The 17,592-nt window shown below is 39.3% G+C and overlaps 4 protein-coding genes across 4 annotated transcripts; 2 read left to right on the top strand and 2 right to left on the bottom strand.

Moving 5' to 3' along the window:
- Positions 1-2,181: 2,181 nt before the first annotated feature.
- EPUS_08996 (uncharacterized protein) lies at positions 2,182-2,901 on the top strand (the record flags this gene model as incomplete). Its single annotated transcript, XM_007804475.1, has 1 exon — positions 2,182-2,901. One exon carries the CDS (start codon positions 2,182-2,184, stop codon positions 2,899-2,901), a length of 720 nt encoding a protein of 239 aa, XP_007802666.1.
- Positions 2,902-3,125: 224 nt separating this feature from the next.
- On the bottom strand, positions 3,126-3,803 carry EPUS_08995 (uncharacterized protein; the record flags this gene model as incomplete). The annotated part of the gene is made up of 1 exon (XM_007804474.1): positions 3,126-3,803. The coding sequence occupies one exon, from the start codon at positions 3,801-3,803 to the stop codon at positions 3,126-3,128; it is 678 nt and encodes a 225-aa protein (XP_007802665.1).
- A 259-nt stretch (positions 3,804-4,062) lies between these two features.
- EPUS_08994 (uncharacterized protein) lies at positions 4,063-4,635 on the top strand (the record flags this gene model as incomplete). The annotated part of the gene is made up of 1 exon (XM_007804473.1): positions 4,063-4,635. The coding sequence occupies one exon, from the start codon at positions 4,063-4,065 to the stop codon at positions 4,633-4,635; it is 573 nt and encodes a 190-aa protein (XP_007802664.1).
- Positions 4,636-4,796: 161 nt separating this feature from the next.
- Positions 4,797-7,501, bottom strand: EPUS_08993 (uncharacterized protein; the record flags this gene model as incomplete). Its single annotated transcript, XM_007804472.1, has 4 exons — positions 4,797-5,411; positions 5,459-6,863; positions 6,916-7,352; positions 7,400-7,501. 4 exons carry the CDS (start codon positions 7,499-7,501, stop codon positions 4,797-4,799), a joined length of 2,559 nt encoding a protein of 852 aa, XP_007802663.1.
- Between the last annotated feature and the right edge of the window lie 10,091 nt (positions 7,502-17,592).

Genomic DNA, 17,592 nt, shown 5'->3' with positions numbered 1-17,592 from the left:
TTTAGATCCTCGCAGAAGAGTTGACCTCCTCTTTACCGTCTAAGCCAGTAGATTACAACTAATCTCCTTTTGTTACATGCTTGAAACTCTCAAGCTCTCTTCCTTTCAATTTTTATGTATAGTGAGGTAATGGCATTCGCTGCAGAGTGGGCATAACTATTGTCAGGCTGGTGCGCCCCTACTATGATGGAAATTAGGACTAACTTAGTTAGGCCGGATTGACAAAGACCTTCAAAGCTTCAATTCTTTAATCGCAAAAAGCGTACGACTGTAGTCTATATTACCTCCATCAATTCCACCTTTCAATCATGTCAGCAAATTCCTTGCCAGCCTTGCCTGCAGAAATCTTGCTGGAAATACAAAGCTACTTAAGCTATGGATCACGTCTGGCCTTAGGACTCACCTGCCGTGATCTGTATGCCAAAATCGAAGACCCCAACCGAAACATCAAGACAAGTTCCTGTGTACCGTCTTCTGACAGGTCGAAAAATAAAGCCTATAGCATGGCAGACCTCCTCGAAATAGAACGATGGCCAGAGTACAACGCAGCAGAGTTCGAGCCAGCGGAGTCCAGGCAGCCAGTTGACCAACTAGACTTCTTCGCATGTCATCTTTGCCTGAAAATCCGCTCTGCCGGCCAATTCTCCAACGCCATGATGAAGGGTAAACGCGGAAAACTTGGACAGGGTACCATAGCGGAAAGAATGCAGCGCTTTTGCATAACATGTGGGGTTTCACATCAAAGATATCGGCGAGGAACATATCTCCAGTTTGGAGGAGCGCTCGGAGGGCACGGGTTCGTGTGCAGTGAATGTAATAAATTCGAGCAAGTTCGATACGGGTGCGAGGTCCAGGCGGCCGAGAAAATTTGTGCTTCTTGCTACGATCGTGGCTGTAAAGGATATGAACCGTGGGATCCCTTTTATATTTCGCCTGACTGTATGGATTGGCGAGACCTTCTTGAATGATGTACAGCTTCAGTATCAAATTGCTACAACGGGGAGGTTTCTTGATTATTTTGCTCGGCTTGATGGCTTCCCACTGGACTCAACTCTGCGGGACTATTGCGGACACATTCTGCTAAACCTGGATCGGACCAACAGGCATAGACCACGGTAACTGTGATGAGGCACTTCCTCCATTGGTCATATTACACCCATTTCGCGTCAGCATTCCAATGGCACTGGCTTTGTCTTCCCGATCCTGCCGAGAAAGTCGACCTCCCCAGGATCAAAGCAAACTCGTAGTCAGCTTCAGCGCAGCTACGCAGAGGTCCCTGTTATTGCGATGCGGCATTCGTCCGCTGGTCAGATGATACCCCTTCAGGCGGGAACTTTGCCTGGCAGTCGAACTAGACTGCATCTCTATACAGCTGAGGGGAAGGGGGGTTTGTGTCACATAGTACTTTGTCCGTTTGCCTTGTCACATTCAATGACACTGTGAACACTGCCACTAACTCGGCTGCTCTGGCATCGCAAGTTACACTAGATTGACTGTCGTCACACGATGCCTCTCAGGGTGGCCAGGCCCTCGTCAGCGCTTACCGCAAAAACCCACCCAAGCGGGCACTGCCTGTGAATCGTCCTCTGCAGGATGCTGTCCCCAAGTTCTCGTGTAGAGGGTTGTATCAATTTCCACATCATGATGGAGAATAGAGGCAGATGACAGGGAAGAGAGCGAAGGTATGGGCTCTAGGCTCGTGGAGCTGCAGTCCAATGTTGTCATCTGTCCAATAAATAGTAGCAGAAAAAGATTTAACAAATAATGAAAGTGAGAAAAAACATCAAAAGGTAGATATTTCTAAAAGCTAACCAAAATTTTAGTTATTTTGAAGGGGCTAGGACTAGTTCAAAGGCTTTAAGGTCCACGAACTGGGCACCTGAACCTCGTCATTTAAACTTGACAGAAACTGCACAACAGTTAGGTCACGATTCATGATTGGCCCATTGGGGTGGAAGGAAAACATGACTGAACAAGATCTGAGCAGTCTGAGCAAATGGGTGAGCAAGATGAGCAGAGGGTGAGTCGAGGATGGATAGCGCTTGAGCAAAAGCGGCGGTACTGACTAACCAGATAAAGGTCTCACCCCCAAAATCTTATCTCCAATTACCTCCGTAACCAAGACTTCTTGTCAACACCTCCTCCAGTCTCTCGATCACAACACCTCAACCACCTTTACCCATGGACTATCAAAACCGCGCGGGCTCCAAATTCGGCGGTGGCGGTGTCGCCTCCCAAAGCGCTACCAACGCGGACCGCCGCGAACGACTGCGCAAACTCGCCCTCGAAACCATCGACTTAGATAAAGACCCCTACTTCTTCAAGAACCACGTCGGCTCCTTCGAATGCAGGCTGTGTCTCACCGTTCACCAAAATGACGGCTCCTACCTTGCGCACACCCAGGGCCGAAAACATCAAACCAACCTCGCCAGGCGCGCGGCCAGGGAGCAGAAGGAGGCCAAGGATGGAGCGGCAGCGCTCGGGGGAATGACGATGGGCGGTGTGGCGGTCAGGAAGAACGTGGTTAAGATCGGGCGGCCGGGGTACAAGATCACCAAGACGAGGGATCCGTTTACGAGACAGCATGGACTTTTGTTTCAGCTTCAATACCCCGAGATCTCGCCCGGTGTGGAGCCGCGAGTAAGATTCATGAGCGCTTACGAGCAGAAGGTTGATGATCCCCCGGATAAGAATTTCCAGTACCTCCTCATCGCAGCCGAGCCGTATGAGACTTGTGGGTTTAAGTTGCAGGCTAGGGAGGTGGATCGACGCGAGGATAAGTTCTGGACTTGGTGGGATAATGATAGTAGGGAGTTTTGGTGTCAGGTTATGTTTAAGACGGAGCGGGATGAGAGGTACTCGAATGTGCCGGGGCTGGCTCCGAGTGCATCGAGGAGGTGATTTTGTAATGTGTATTACATTACGGGACTTTTTGCCTCTGCGAGCATTGCAGGCGTCTGGAAGGCAGACCGCTCCAGCAGGGGGGTTTCCATAAGCATTGGGCACTCTGCCACACAATTTTCCAGTTCTTTATGAAACCAGCGTCTTGCTTCTTCAGGCTTGCTATCAGTCAATCATAAGAGTGATCCAGGACGCCATCGCTATGCCATCGATTCTAGCACTTTTTATGATTCCTGTTTCGCTGCCTCTCCTCCTGTGCCATTACCGGCCTGCTGCTGCAATTGCTCTGGCTGCTGTATTTGCTCCGGCTGCTGCTCCTGCTGTAGTTCTTGCTGCTGCACAACCGCCCGATCATCAAACAGGTCCCCGAACTCCCGCAAACTAAAGTCGCGATCCACCAAGGTCTCCGCCGCCCGCTGGTAATCCTCCTGTGCTTTCCTATTCTTCCATCCACTACCCGGCACATACTGCTTGTCGTTGCCATTCTGCTGCCCGCCCATCATCTCTCCAGCCCCATCCGTCCCATTCACGCTCACATTCACACTGTCGAAAGCCCCCGCTCCGTCGCCATTACCCATTCCACCCATCTCTACCGACTCGTCCGGCTCAGTTGCTACCCGTTGTGAAGTAGACTGTGATTGTGGGGGTGACAGTTCGCCTGGCGCGGTTGCATTGAGGTGATTGTTCTTAGGTGTTGAGGGTCGGTCGGAGGAGGGGAAGAGGTCTTGATCTTCGTCTTCGTTGTAAAGATTTTGATCTGAGTCGTGCTCGTCTTCATTGGACGGGGTGGAGAGCATGGAGGAGTCGGGGTCGTTGTCTTCGGTTAGGAAGGGGATGTCAAAATCAGTTTGTATACGTGTTTTGTAGAGCGGGTGGTGAAGGGCTGTATACTCACCCGACATGTTTGATACCAAGCAAGTGAATGTGATGTGTTCAAAGCGGATAGAGTCGGGCAAATAATGTGAAATGAGTGTGTTTGAGTGGTAGGTCAAGCTGGGTGTGGGTTGAAGGGTACCATAGCAGGCATCTATCCACGATCTAATCTTATCTTATCTAATCTAATCTAGCAACGGATTATAACATTCTGTCATGTGTTGCGACCTTTGTCAACCACCTTCAGGGTCGGAAAGGCATTGGTATAAGCAAAAGTCACAGCATACCATGGCAACAGCCTCATCGTCTCTGACAACCTCTTCCATGTTCACGTTCCCTCCCACTTACTCCTTCCCACCTTTCTTTAGCCCACAACCAAACGCTCAGACTCGCTCAGCTCAACTCTCCAAATGGTCGTCCCTGGTCCAATCGTACTGCCGCCACCACCGTATATTCAAGCTTCTCCTCTCAGATGCCCTCGAATCGCCTCTCTTCCACAATTCGAAGCTAAAGCGTCGCCTCTCAGCACATGACGCTAAAGCAGTTGTCGATTACATGACCAGTAAGGAGGGTGATAATCGCGCTGAGTGGATCGGACCGGCTACCGAGAAAGCAAGCGCGTGGATCTGGTGGCGTAGACCGGAGGAATGGGCTGGGGTGTTGGAGGCTTGGGTTGATGGGACGGGTCAGAAGGGAACGGTGCTGACGCTGTACGAATTAGTAGAGGGTGAGGCGACGGAAAGTCAGGAATTTCATGGAATGGACATGGAGGTACTGAGGAAGAGTCTGGGGACTCTGGTCAAGAAAGGAAAGGCGCAGGTGTTTGGAGGAGAGGGGCAAGAAGGAGTCAAGTTCTTTTGAATCGATGCTCTTTAATTGCAAACCTCACTGCCTACCTAGCATCACTCCAACACTGGACGGCACACCGAAGATACGCCTACGCTATGCAAAACCCAGCTCTCTTCAAACATTGTGGAGCAAAACCCCTTCTCGAGGAGCGGGCTGGTACCACAGTACGAGGATCAGCGAAGCTCATGAGGACCAACTGGCAGGATCTTCTGCGCCATAGCCGATTCAATCAACCACTCCGATCGCACAATTCTGGGGATCTTCCTGCTTCTCTCAGCCATGTGTCGGAACCTGGACCAGAGGCGTTCCTGGTCTTGGCCGCTGATCAAAAAGACTTCTGCCTGGGTTGCCTCCTCTGCCGTACTTGTTTCACTATCCGCTCGTCGTGACGGCACCATTGTCCCGGGTCTTCCTCGATACATATTACATTGACCTCCATTGGCTTCGATGATGGACTTGTATGTGTCGAAACCTCCATTGATAATCTCCACGCAGTATATCGTGCGACCTTCAAATAGCTTGTTGTGGTTCTCCTTAGCTCGCTTCAGCGATTCGGCGAGCGAAATCTGGAAGCGCTTCTCATTTGCTTTGTCTTGCAACGGGAAGTCTTCAGGGGGTAGGAATTCGTTTTCTTCAAGGCATTGGTCGATGAAATCAGTGGATACGATGGTTGGCGCGTACGCCATGGCTGAGATAAATTTGTGGGTCCGAAGGATGCTTGGAGCTGCAAGATGACTTGCGCGAGATGGGTCTTGCGTCACAATGATTCCAAGATCTCTTAATTGTTTCTGTAAACGTCAGTCAAGAGCAGACACTGGGGGTGCAGGGAACGGACCTTGTTGGCATCCTCGAGTTTTGGATGTGAAACCCATTTCTTGTATCCTGATACTAGTAAGTGAATCGTCGATCGAGCCGTACCAGTCCGCAATCGTTTCGACTCTCCGCCCTCAGTCGCATCACTATCAGGATCCTCAGTGATTGACCTCTTCCGATCAGCCCCCACTCGATCAGGGTCGTTCTTTCGACGTCCACCATAGACAACACCACCTACTCTTTTCTTTTCTTTTTCGTACAAAGTGATATCCGAAACAATGTCATGGAGACGTGCGGCCGCTGCATCTTTAGCCTTGCGACTACTCGTTGTTGAGGGGGTTTGGTTCTCTTTGCCGTCACTGACAATCCGTCCTGCTGCCGGAGTCCGCATCTTGCCGGCCTCTGACTTTCTTTCCACACCTGTGGAATGCCGCGGCGTCCCGGCAGCATGAGCACTGTTTCTGGCTGCCTTCTGTCTCACGTGAGGCGTTCGAGGGGTATTTACCGAACTGCTAGTTGGTATTGGCGCCATGTTTGGATCTTTCCGTTGCATGGGTTGTGATTGATCCTTAGCGTCTTCCATTTCCGTATCCTCGGTATGGAAAAAATAATGCTCCAAAGCATGACGATCGATTTTCGTTTGCCCTACCACCTCTCCTAGATTGGTTCGACGAGGGAAATGCGTATATCGGGAATTTGTGATGCTCTGTAATTTCCATTTCGAATAGCTTTCTTCTAGCCACAGATGATTGATAATGTGCACTCCCCAGTCCTTTGCGGCCGCACATTTCTCGCTCATGATGTGTGCAGTGATTAGATGGGTATTGTCCTGTTTCAGTGTTTTTGTACACTCTGCACCTGCAGCTGTGATGAGATTCTCCAGATATAATCTAGCCTCTCCACTGTAGTTGGACAAGCTGATGCGGAGCCCTTGAAATCCGGGAAGGCCATTGCGAGCAATAGGATAGTGTAATAACCGACGCATAGGCGACGTCCAAGAGTTGTTGGTGATCAGATAGTAGAGCCAAGCGAGGTTGCCAACGTCTTTGCCAGCTTGCGACGTCAGACGGTAGTCAGGCCCCTCACGATACTTGCATATGAACATGTCGGCCTTGCGCGAATCTTCAGTCACATGACCGCTACTTTCCTCGATTAAATCCTTTAGGACATCCTTGAGATGACTGCCTATACCAAGATCTTGAGACAACATAACTTTCTTCCTGGCGAAGACCTGAAGGGGACCACGTGGTGAGCGGATGGTGGTTGAAGACGGAGCATGAGATGGATCAGGGTCAATGGCACCAGTGAGATGTCCATTTTCTGCAGCCCTCGGTGCGATAGCATTAGAGTGGCGAAGGATCTCAGGATCTGGGAGGAGGTATGGGTTTTCGTCGATCCGGCGTCCGAGTTTGAGACAGTCATCGAACCTGTGACGATTGTCAGCAAATAGGCGTCACGAGGAAGATAAACTAAGCCTACCAATGAGGCAAAACAATCTTCATGTTGAGCTTCCTCATAGCAATACTTCTGCAGATTTCCGAATCCATGGTCAACGCGACGATATGTGTAACCATGCTCGAAACTTTTGCAGAATGCAATCCTCCCATCGCAAGTACACCACCAATGATCGCATCTTTGTCTCCTTCGGGCAAGTCGGCACAGCAAATAACGACATTAGACATGATCAATCGAGGATCTGAACTATATTGACGAGGATTGGCGAGCTTTGATTTTGCCAGGGAAGCATCGACCCAGTGTGGTTTGATTACTGGTATCAAAGCGTCTGACGCGGCATCATAGCTGGGAAAGTCGCATGTGGCGCAAATGATATGGGTGAGTTCTTCAAGTGGTAGATTTTCGCCATCGTATTGATCAGTCACAATTTCTCCACCGTGCAATTTCAGGGTGCTTGCAAGCTGGTATCTGTTAGAACAATGTGCCGCAGTCCGTGAATATCGCATACCTTCTTTGCAGCATCATCGTCCAGGCCGTCGCCGCAGACCAGCGCAAACCGACATTGCGCGAAGAGTGCTGGAGCAGCCTCGTCAACCTCCATCGGAGCCATGAGACCAAGTACTTGACCAAAAGTGTACCTGCAAGTGTCAAAGAGATTTATCATAGCATGGTCAGTATTGTTTTGGCAGCCAATTACCTGGTGGGCTCGGGTTTGTGAAGACTAATTTATGTGCAACACTTGACACGCGTGACGCGACCACAGATTACTGCCAAGACTGCGCATCTTGACACAGAACTAGTACTCTATCCCACGCGCCGGTGGGAATTTGCTGCATTTTAGCGTCAAAATTGCTTGGCATATATAGAAATCGAGCAAAAACCGCCAGCAGGAAATTATTTAGCTACTGCCAGTGGAATTGCTCAAAACACCGCCCTTTTACGCATAGATATACGTTGCAGCTTCTACATCCTCCGTGCGACAGTTTCGTACGCTTAGAACCGGCGTAATTGACGATTTCGGCTAATGCTGGCCTGCTGCTCTTCTCCTCCTCTTGAGCGCTCTTTTTGCATTATATATAGTATCCACGCTTCTCTAAGGGCTGCTAGCAATGATCAAGAGTTGCTCTATTTGGCAGGGCTATAGACTTGCTCTTATACTTAATAGGCAGTAGAGGATAGGGCGTATTAAGAAGGGTATTAATAAGCGCTTTTTAAAACAGGCGTTGATCTCTTTTCTTTGTGTCTGCTATATCTCTCTTCTAAATAAGATAACTATTAATTATACAGATATTAAGAATATAATATTATAAGGGGTACTAAATATAATGTTTATAAGATTTATAAGTAGTAATAAATTCTATTAACCTAATTCAGACTTAAAAGCCTATGTAGGTCTGCTCGTCAACCTTCTCTCGCTACTCGTACAGTCCTCCCTTCTTCCTTTCTCTCCTTCCCCCTTCTTCCTCCTCTGTTCTGTCCTCTTCCTTTATTCTGTCCTCTTCCTCTTCCTGATTTCCGCTTGACCCTTATAGACGTTATTCTACGTCTTAGTCAACGGCCCTTCTGAACTGGTCCAGGATCTTCGTACGCTGGATCATCCTGATGGCTGCCTTTGACTTCTTTTTGGAGTCTTTTACTCTTTTTCCCTTTTCTCTTTTCCCTCCTCTTCTCTCTTTATCTTCCTATTTATCCCTAGCTCTTAAATATCTAACTATAGCTGCCTTCTTGACTCAGCTATTCACTATCACGTGACGCCGTACCAAGGCATCACGTGTTGACCTGAGGCTGTGGCCCAGGTCTCCATGGGTTCTACCCCATGACATCACCCCCCCTTCTCCGTCGTTTATACTCGTCTAGGGCGACGGTATCCTCCAGAGCGGAAGCTGGCTCCCACGACAGTCTCAAGTAACCTTTCCATTTGACTTTGTATTGCTTTTGACGGCGGCGTATCCTTTCCCCTAGAATTGTCTCTATCTTGAATTCCTTTTCCTTGTTGATAATTATTGATAGTGGCTAATAGTCTTTTAAGCGCTATAAAGGAAGGGTGTTAGTAGCTGCTAGCTGGAGCAGGTCAACGTTAAATACATTATGTATACTAGTAATGTTAAGGCAGTAGCTTTGCAGTCTAACTACCTTTGTTACAGTATACTTTGCTGCTTTATCATCTAACTTTTTAAAAGGTTAATCTATTAAGATATTCTTTAAGGATAACTATACCTTATTACTGACTTTATATGCTAGTTAGGCTTTCTTATGTTGATTTGCCTGTAGTTCCTGTTCTTATTACACATTAGCTATAGCTAACTAAGCCTACTCTGTTATTTGCTTTAGTTTAACTATAATATTATTAGCTTTTTAAATTAGGGTTGTTTTTTTACCTATACTATTTAGTTTAAATAGCTCTAGTAATTCTAGATAATATCTGTGTTTTAGAAAGAATAAGCTAGTCTTTATAAAGGTAGAATTTTGTTCGCTAAATGCTAATTCTATAATAAGTAAATTCTTTACCTAATTATCTTAATTATAATTAATAAGTTATTATAATATAATCTTAACTTTTACGTTTACTTGTTTTATCGCTTTATTAATCTCTAAATAATACGCTATTAAAATCCTTTATTAAATATGTAATTATTAATAGAGCCGCTTTTAAAATCTATATATAAACTAAGGCCCTTAATCTAAAACTATTATAATAAAGAGTCTATATCTTTTATAATATAATTTAAGGAATATTTTTGTGATTATTTCTACCTTAGTATTTAGGCATGCTTTTAGGATAATGCCTTTACTTAAGTGATTAGTTATTACTAGTAATATCTTATAATTATCGCTCTTTAGTAGAGGCCTTACAAAGTCTATTAATATTTTTTTCTACTGCCTTTTAAGAATTATTAGTAAATAAAGTAGCCTATGTTTCTTTTCTTACTAAACTTTTAAATAGCTATACGTATTATAGTTTCTTATAAATCAGTATACCTCCTTAATATAGTTAGGCCAGAAATACTGTCTTCCTACTAATAATATAGTGCCTTCTTAATTAAAGTAAATTATTAAAGATAAATTATAGAGTTCTTAAATAATTCTAGTTTAAAGAGATTTGTATTTAGGTACTTATAATTAATTCTTATATGTTAATTAATCCCCTTTATCTAGTCTATAATCTGTTATTAAGACTCTTACTTATCAAAGTAAGTCTGTTAAGAATATCTGTAATCCTTGCTATATTAATTCTTTAAGACGCAGGTAATCTTTATTATACTTAAGTGCGATTCTTTAGAGTTCTTTAATTTTATCTGCTATATCCTATTATAGGAAGTTATCTAATAAACTTAAATAATTCGCTCTTAATATATTTCCTTATTATTAAAGAAGCTGTCCTTCTTAGTATTATATATATTTATCTTCTGTTAAAATAAGCAGGTCTTGTTTTCTTCTTATTAGGACATCTAATTAAATTCCTTTTTTTTTAGGCTAATATTTGATTTTAAAGTTATATTTGTTTAGTTCTTTAGCCTAGCAGACTTATTATTTTGTGAGTTTTCTTATTATTATAAAGTATTCTAAGTTCTTATAGTCTATAATTACCTTAAATTTCTTTATGCTTTATAGTTTTGTATCCTATTCTTAAAGGCATTTTATTATTATTAGTAGTTCCTTATTATAAATTTGATAATTATATTCTGCTAGTTAGTTCTTTTAAGAAAAATAAGTATAAAGCTATAAAAAACCCTTATTATTATATTATAAAAGGATTCTTATAATATAATATCCTGACGAGTCTATCTCTAATACTGTCTCTTGTTTAAAGTCAAACTATACTAGTACTAAGCTTAATATAAAGAGGTTTTTAAGCCTTAAGAAAGCTTTTTATATAAATTAATTTTAATAAAATAGAACGTTCTTCTTTATTAATTAGGTTAATAGCGCTATAAGATTTGAAAAGTCCTTAATAAATTAGTAATAAAAGTTTGCAAATCCTAAGAAGGCTTATATACCTTTTATTATTTTTAAGGCTTTCTAATTTAGAATAGCTTTAATTTTTTGTAGATTTATTTGAATTTGCCTTTTACTAATAATAAATCTAAGGTATTTAGTTAATTTTATTTTAAATTTATATTTATTAATTTAAATATAAGCCAGCACTATTTAATTAATTTAGTACTTTATGTATATACTTTTAATGCTATTTCTGTAAATCTTTAATAAAGATTAAAATATTATTAATATATACTAAAACGAATTTATCTAAGTATTCTCTTAACGCCTAATTAATATATTGTTAGAAAGTATTTAAAGTATTTGTTAGACTAAAGGGAGTCACTATCTATTTATATAACCTAAAATGTGTCTAAAAGGCTATCATTTATTTGTCCTCTTTAGCTATTCAAATTTTATAAAAGGCTACTATAATATCAAGTTTAGTAAGTTAATAGGCTCTGCTAATTTAGTTCAGGGTTTCTTAGATTAATAATAATAGGTAATAGTCTTTTCTAGTTAGATAATTAAGGACTTAATAATTATAGCAGAAACGTAGTCTGCCCCCTGATTTCTTTGCAAAGAGGACAGGTATTACTGCTAGCAAATTAGATATATAAATAAATCCCTTATTTAGTAAGTTATTTAGTGTCTTTTGTAGAACTAATAGTTCATCCCTAGACATATTATATAACAGGCCCTATAGTGCTTTTAGTGTCTGTCCATCCTTATCTTTTTCTAGCTTAATTTTGTAGTTAACGCCAGGCTAATAAAGAGGTAGTTAATTTGCTTTCTTTATACTAAACAGATCTAGGTACTTGTCTTGATTAATCTAACTTAGTAACTTAGTCTGTAGGTCTGTTTTCTTCTTCTTAGTAAGCACTTTATTAATATCTGCTAGACTAGTAACAAAGACTTATACTTTTCTATATTTTTATAATTTTGCAAAAAGATCAAAAGCTGCCGTATTTACTAGCTAGTAGTTTACTTATAGTAAGTCCTTTTCCTACTTTATAACTAACCTAGTTTCTTTAAAAAGCAGTTCGTTCTTACTAGCTTATAAGTCTACTTTCTTAAATTCCATTTATAAGTAACTAAGAATTATCTTATAGCCTTTTAATCTAGATATTATATAACAGAAGAGACTTTGTTTATATCCTTTTATATTTATTTCTATTTTAACAACTTTTATAAGTTATTAGTCTTTATCTAATTCCCCTTTTATACTATTTATTATATAGGGGGCAATAGGTATACGCTATAAGTTATAGCAAAGGGCATAATATTAATTAATTAGTCTATAAGCTTTATATCCTAAATCTACTAATACTTAAGCAGGAAAAACTTGGTTAATTACTACCAGTACTAGCAAGGATAGTTTAGCCATTTTCATTTTGAATAAATGCTATTCTCCCTTTATTGCCCTATTCTTTAGCCTTTGCTTGCGCTTTCTTACAAGAGCTACTTGTTTTCTAACTCAACTGTCTTCTCTCCTCTTTCTTCCTTAAGTAACAGGGCAATAGCAACCGATACTTTCTGTGTTAGTTACTGCCTTGTTTTCTGTCTTTTAGGACATTGTACTAAGAGGAACAGGCACTAAGAGATAAAATATCTATTTATTCTGTATTATATATAGAGTCCTTAGTCTTTTCTCTTTTGAAGCTTATTGCCTATTACTTACTTTACGCGTTTTTTTTTACTAATTAACGCTTTCGCTATTAAAGGTTCCTAATTTATCAAATCGCTCTCTTATATAATTGAAGCTTCCTTTTATTACTAATATTCTTAATACGTGGTCTAGGGTTTCTTTAATCTCTAGATTTTCTTACTAACTTCTAATAATAATTCCTTATATTTATTATAAGTTATTTGCCAGGTTTTTATAAAGATAGTTTATTTATATAAATCCTTATTAATTATTACTTTTAAGGAGGCTTTTTTAGAAGCATTTAAATCTGAGAATTAATCTGACTCTAAAAGTAGTTTTTTAAACTCCTAAAGGTGAGATTAAAAGGACTTGCTGTTTCCTTACTAAAGCTGATTTAGACATACTAGCGCATTTTCCTGCTTATACTAATCTCTGAAAACTTTACAAACCTTTAATAAAAAGGCATTAGGGCTAACAAATCTATAATTGCTATATTAATAAATCTATATTATTAGTTTTTCTGTAGCGTCCCCCTTAAGTTTCCTTACTAGGAACTAGAATTTCGTTTTGTTTATATATCTAGCAAAATTGATAGCTAGCTTAGCAGTAGTTATTTATAATCAGAGCTCTAGGCTCTTCTATCCGCTAGAGTATTCCCTGAGTTTAATTGTCTTTCTAGGCTTCTTCTCTTCTAGTAGAGCTTACAACATAAGTTATTCTGCCCTGCTTAACTATTACATCTGAAGTTGCTAAGTCAGAGCCTTTTATTATTGTTGTTCCTATGTAAGATTATTCTCTAATTAGCTAATACGCTGAAGGAGCTTATTACTCTATTGCTGTTGCTAGTTTTCTAGTTATTTAGTCTGTTGTCTAGCCTGTTTGTTATACTATTTATTATCTATTAAAAAATCTATTCCTTTATTGCTTCCCTTGAACTTTAAGATTACGATTTTTGATAGAAGATTACTATTAAGGAGCTGCCTAAAACTAATATCGCCTTTTGATACTCTGACTTTTAAAATAATAAGATTAATGTATCTTTTACTATCTAGAGATAGTCAATCTAATAAAGAAGGAAGTTTTGTCTAATATAAGGGATTATGAATAAAGGCAAAAGCTCTTGATTAACTACCTATAAATAAGGAGACGAAACTTGAGAGTTCTATAATACAAGAGAGAAGTACAGGTTATTTGTACCTGTCTCCATGCCCCTATCTTTCCTCCTGAGCCGTGCCCTTATCCTTCCTCTTAAGCCGTGCCCCTATCCTTCCTCCTGAATTGTACCCCTATCCTTCCTCCTGAGCCGTGCCCCTAGCCCCTAAGGACATTCCTAGTAACATGCTTACTATCACATGACACTGTACTAAGGCATCACGTGTTGACCTGAGGCTATGGCCTAAGTCTCTATAAGTTCTACCTCATAATACCTTTTCCCGATTTTGCTGTCCTCTTCCTCTTCCTGATTTCCGCTTGACCCTTATAAACATTATTCTATGTCTTAGTTAATAGCCCTTCTGAACTAGTCCAGGATCTTCGTACGCTAGATTATCTTGATGGCTGCCTTTAACCCCTTCTTAGAGGTCAGGATTTCCTTAATATCAGTCATATAGAGGGGGTGTATAAGCTCTTCCCTCTCTGTAGACTACTTAGGGCAGTTTAGTAGACTATATTCTACTGTCATACTTTTTTCTCTTAAGCAGTTATAATTTAGACTTAAGATATTAAGAACTTTTATTTTATATAGAAAGGTATTAAAGTCTATTTTGCTTATATAAAGTTATATTAGTAGAGTACTTTTATATTTTTTAAGATTTATATATATCTTTATTATATATTTTATTAAGTATAATCCTTTTTGCTAGATTTCTAGCGGTCTTTCTATCTCTTATAATATAAAGTAAGTCTTTTATATAACTTTGAGAGCCTTTTATTATAGTGTTGTTCCTAATTCTTTTCTTATAAAGGCAAGGTCTTCTTTATCTATTAGGCCTCCTAGAGTTCAGATATAAACTAGTCTGCCTAAGTGTTTATATAATCTGCTAAGGAGTTTTGAGAAATTGCTGTTCTCCCCTTTTTGCCTATTGTTTATCTACAGATTTGTTTACATATTTCCTTAATGCTAGTTACTACTTTTGTTATATAAATTCTAGTGATTACCTTAATTACTAGTCTCTTAATATAAAGATTTAGTAATAGAGTAAAGGTCTTTATCTCTAAAGCCTCTATTAAAGTAACTTTATATACTTTTGTAATTATATAAAGGCACTTTCCTTAGATCTTTTAGAGCTTTACTCTAATCTCTTTCTAAGAGCTCTTAATTCCTTAAGAGGTATACTATATACTAGTTATATATATAATTACTAGGCAGATAATAATTATATATACTTGTTTACTTATTTCTAAGGAGCTTCTTTATATTAAGCTTATAATTATATAAAGGGCACTAATTATATAGACTAATTTTGCTTTAACTATATATATATGCTTGTTATCTTAGTACTAAGTCTAGTCTTACTCCTAAAATATAAATATCGCTTTTAAAGCCTATGCTCTAATCTCTTAAATTAATTTCTATTAATATATTAAATTTCTTCTTTATATAACTAAAATATATAAATTTATATTTATTAGGACAGAATTTAGAGCTATGTTTCTTTGCTTATAAATATTTCTTATAAATCTTTATTAGCTTTAGATAATTTTGCTTTATACTTTTGCTATATATAAGAATATTAATATTATTTATAAAATCTGTAGCATGGCATCAGTGGCAGTTGTGGCCCCCTTTGATATGATCATAGAGGCCGGCGTTGATGCTGTTGTGTCGGGACAGCGTCAGAGATTAGAGGACTGGGTGAAGGTTGCTGTGGGAAGAGATAGGCCTCACTACTAGTAGATACTGGTAACCGTGTAGCAAGAGGATATGTTGGGTCGGTATGCTGTGCTATTATTGTGCTGTTGCTCTGCTGCTGTTCTGCTGTTGTTTTCTTATCAGACATAAGGATATGTCGAGCCTTCTAGAGGGGGGGGGTGATGTCACAGCTGCCATGCTTGTTAGCCGCTAGCGCTAGGGCCGCCGGGTATTAATTGGCACTACGCGTTAGTAAGGGGCATGCTCGCTATATAGGAGCGACCCTAGTGCCATCCTTGTCGGCTCTGCAGTCTTAGGATAGCACTCAACATGGGCTGAAGATCTCACGAACTCGTCGCCTGCTTCCAACGTGACACGTGACATTAATTAAATATAATATTAGATAATTTAAATATTAAACTGCTTTTAGAATTTTTTTTATAATATTAAAAAGAACTATTAGTTTATATATTCTTAAGTTTATATAATTACTTTTTTCTAATTTCTTAAGTATTATTATATATATTATTTTATAATAATTTAATTAAACTTTTTAGTCTAAGTATACTTAAAAAAAATACTTAATTAAGGTTATCTTTTCTTATATAATTAATTAAATTACTTAATTTAAAAGCTTATTTAGTTTTAGAATATTATTCTTTATTATATAATTTATTATTCTTGTGATAGATAATGCATTTTCTCTGCTATAGCACAAGAAATGCATGGGCTAGCCACATACTTAGGAGGCAACGCTTATATAACTGACTTGTAGTAGCAAGCAAACTCCTGCTGTAAGGCGCTTATTAAAGTGTGTAAGCTATCCAGACAAATTATAAATAAAGAGGTTTGCCTTACCTAATTAAGGAAGCCTAAACTTCACTATACAACAGGAGGCCAGATTAGGAATTATAAATGCTTTGTAGCCTATAGCGTAGCTCATGTATATACAGGCCTTACTCACTAGCGTTAGAGTATATATATCTATGTATAGCCATATTATAGATAGATTCTTTAACTTTTATTTTAGTAACTTATAGACTATTAACTTGTTCTAGTTTTAAGCTATTACAATAAATAAAAGCTTAATACTTACTTACTATTCTAAGAGATGATACAAAACTCTCTTATCTGTAGCATAATTATTAGAGAACCTATCTAGGGTTATTTAACTATATAAGAAAGTTATTACTCTAAGAGTAATGTAAAGTCTATTTAATATAAACACCTTATACTATATAAAGGTTTAAGAACTATTAAATTAAGATGATTCGTAATTAAACAGAGAAAAGAGAGAGTAGCAAAGTTTGTTATTCTTCCTTAAGTAATCGGAGGCGGAGCCTAAATAAAGCCCCTTTTATAGATTAAGACGCTCTATACATATTAATTAAGCATGTAAAGAGAATAAAAAATAATCTATTAGCTCTTCTAGTCTTTATAACTGTTACAAATCCTCCCGCGACTTACGCTAAGGACTATATTCCTTGTGGCACTGATCATGGCTCACAGAGCTCATCTCGGACCCAGCTCCCTGCTGCTATTCTAGCTATCACTGATGACAGGTACCTACAGTTATCTGTACCTGGCCTCAGCGAGATAAGGGGCACGAACATGTATATAGAGCGTTGTGTTCCTACTTTCATTTCCTTTTCTTTATACTTCGTCTTGTATATTAGGCCTAATTATAGCTCTCCTGATATTACGAAGCGTCTTACTTATTTTTATCTTCTAGTCCTTAGGTCTACCTTAACCTATTTTCCCTTGTTATTATTCCTTGTTGCTCAGTCTAGGCAGTAGAAGAACTACTGCCTCTCCTTCTTTTATCCTGTTCTGTATTCCTTCCTCTTTAGAAGAGTCTGAGATCTTTTACCTGAGTCCTTTTTATCTGCGGAAGCTATAACTAATGCCCGGATATGTCTTGATAATAATATAGTTAACTTACAAGAATTCTCTTATATATCTATCCTTATATATAGTCTAGCTCTAATTTATACTCTTTAGCCCTCTAAACACCTAGCCTAAGATCTAACTTAAAGCCTAATAGCTTAGACTTTATTAATAATAGTTATAGTCTTATAATAGAATTAATAACTCTAGTATATATTTATAAAGTCAGAAAAAACTATAGACATTCTTATATTTAGTAGCCTAGGGCCTAATACTTATAAAGACTTAAAGAGGTTCAGAATAGGTCTTACTTCAAAATTTAGAGTTAATACTAATA

The sequence above is a fragment of the Endocarpon pusillum genome, assembly GCF_000464535.1.
Source record: "Endocarpon pusillum Z07020 unplaced genomic scaffold scaffold3400, whole genome shotgun sequence".
NCBI lineage: Eukaryota > Fungi > Ascomycota > Eurotiomycetes > Verrucariales > Verrucariaceae > Endocarpon > Endocarpon pusillum.
Note: the sequence above shows the minus strand (reverse complement) of the source record. Positions and strands in the feature narration are given on the sequence as shown.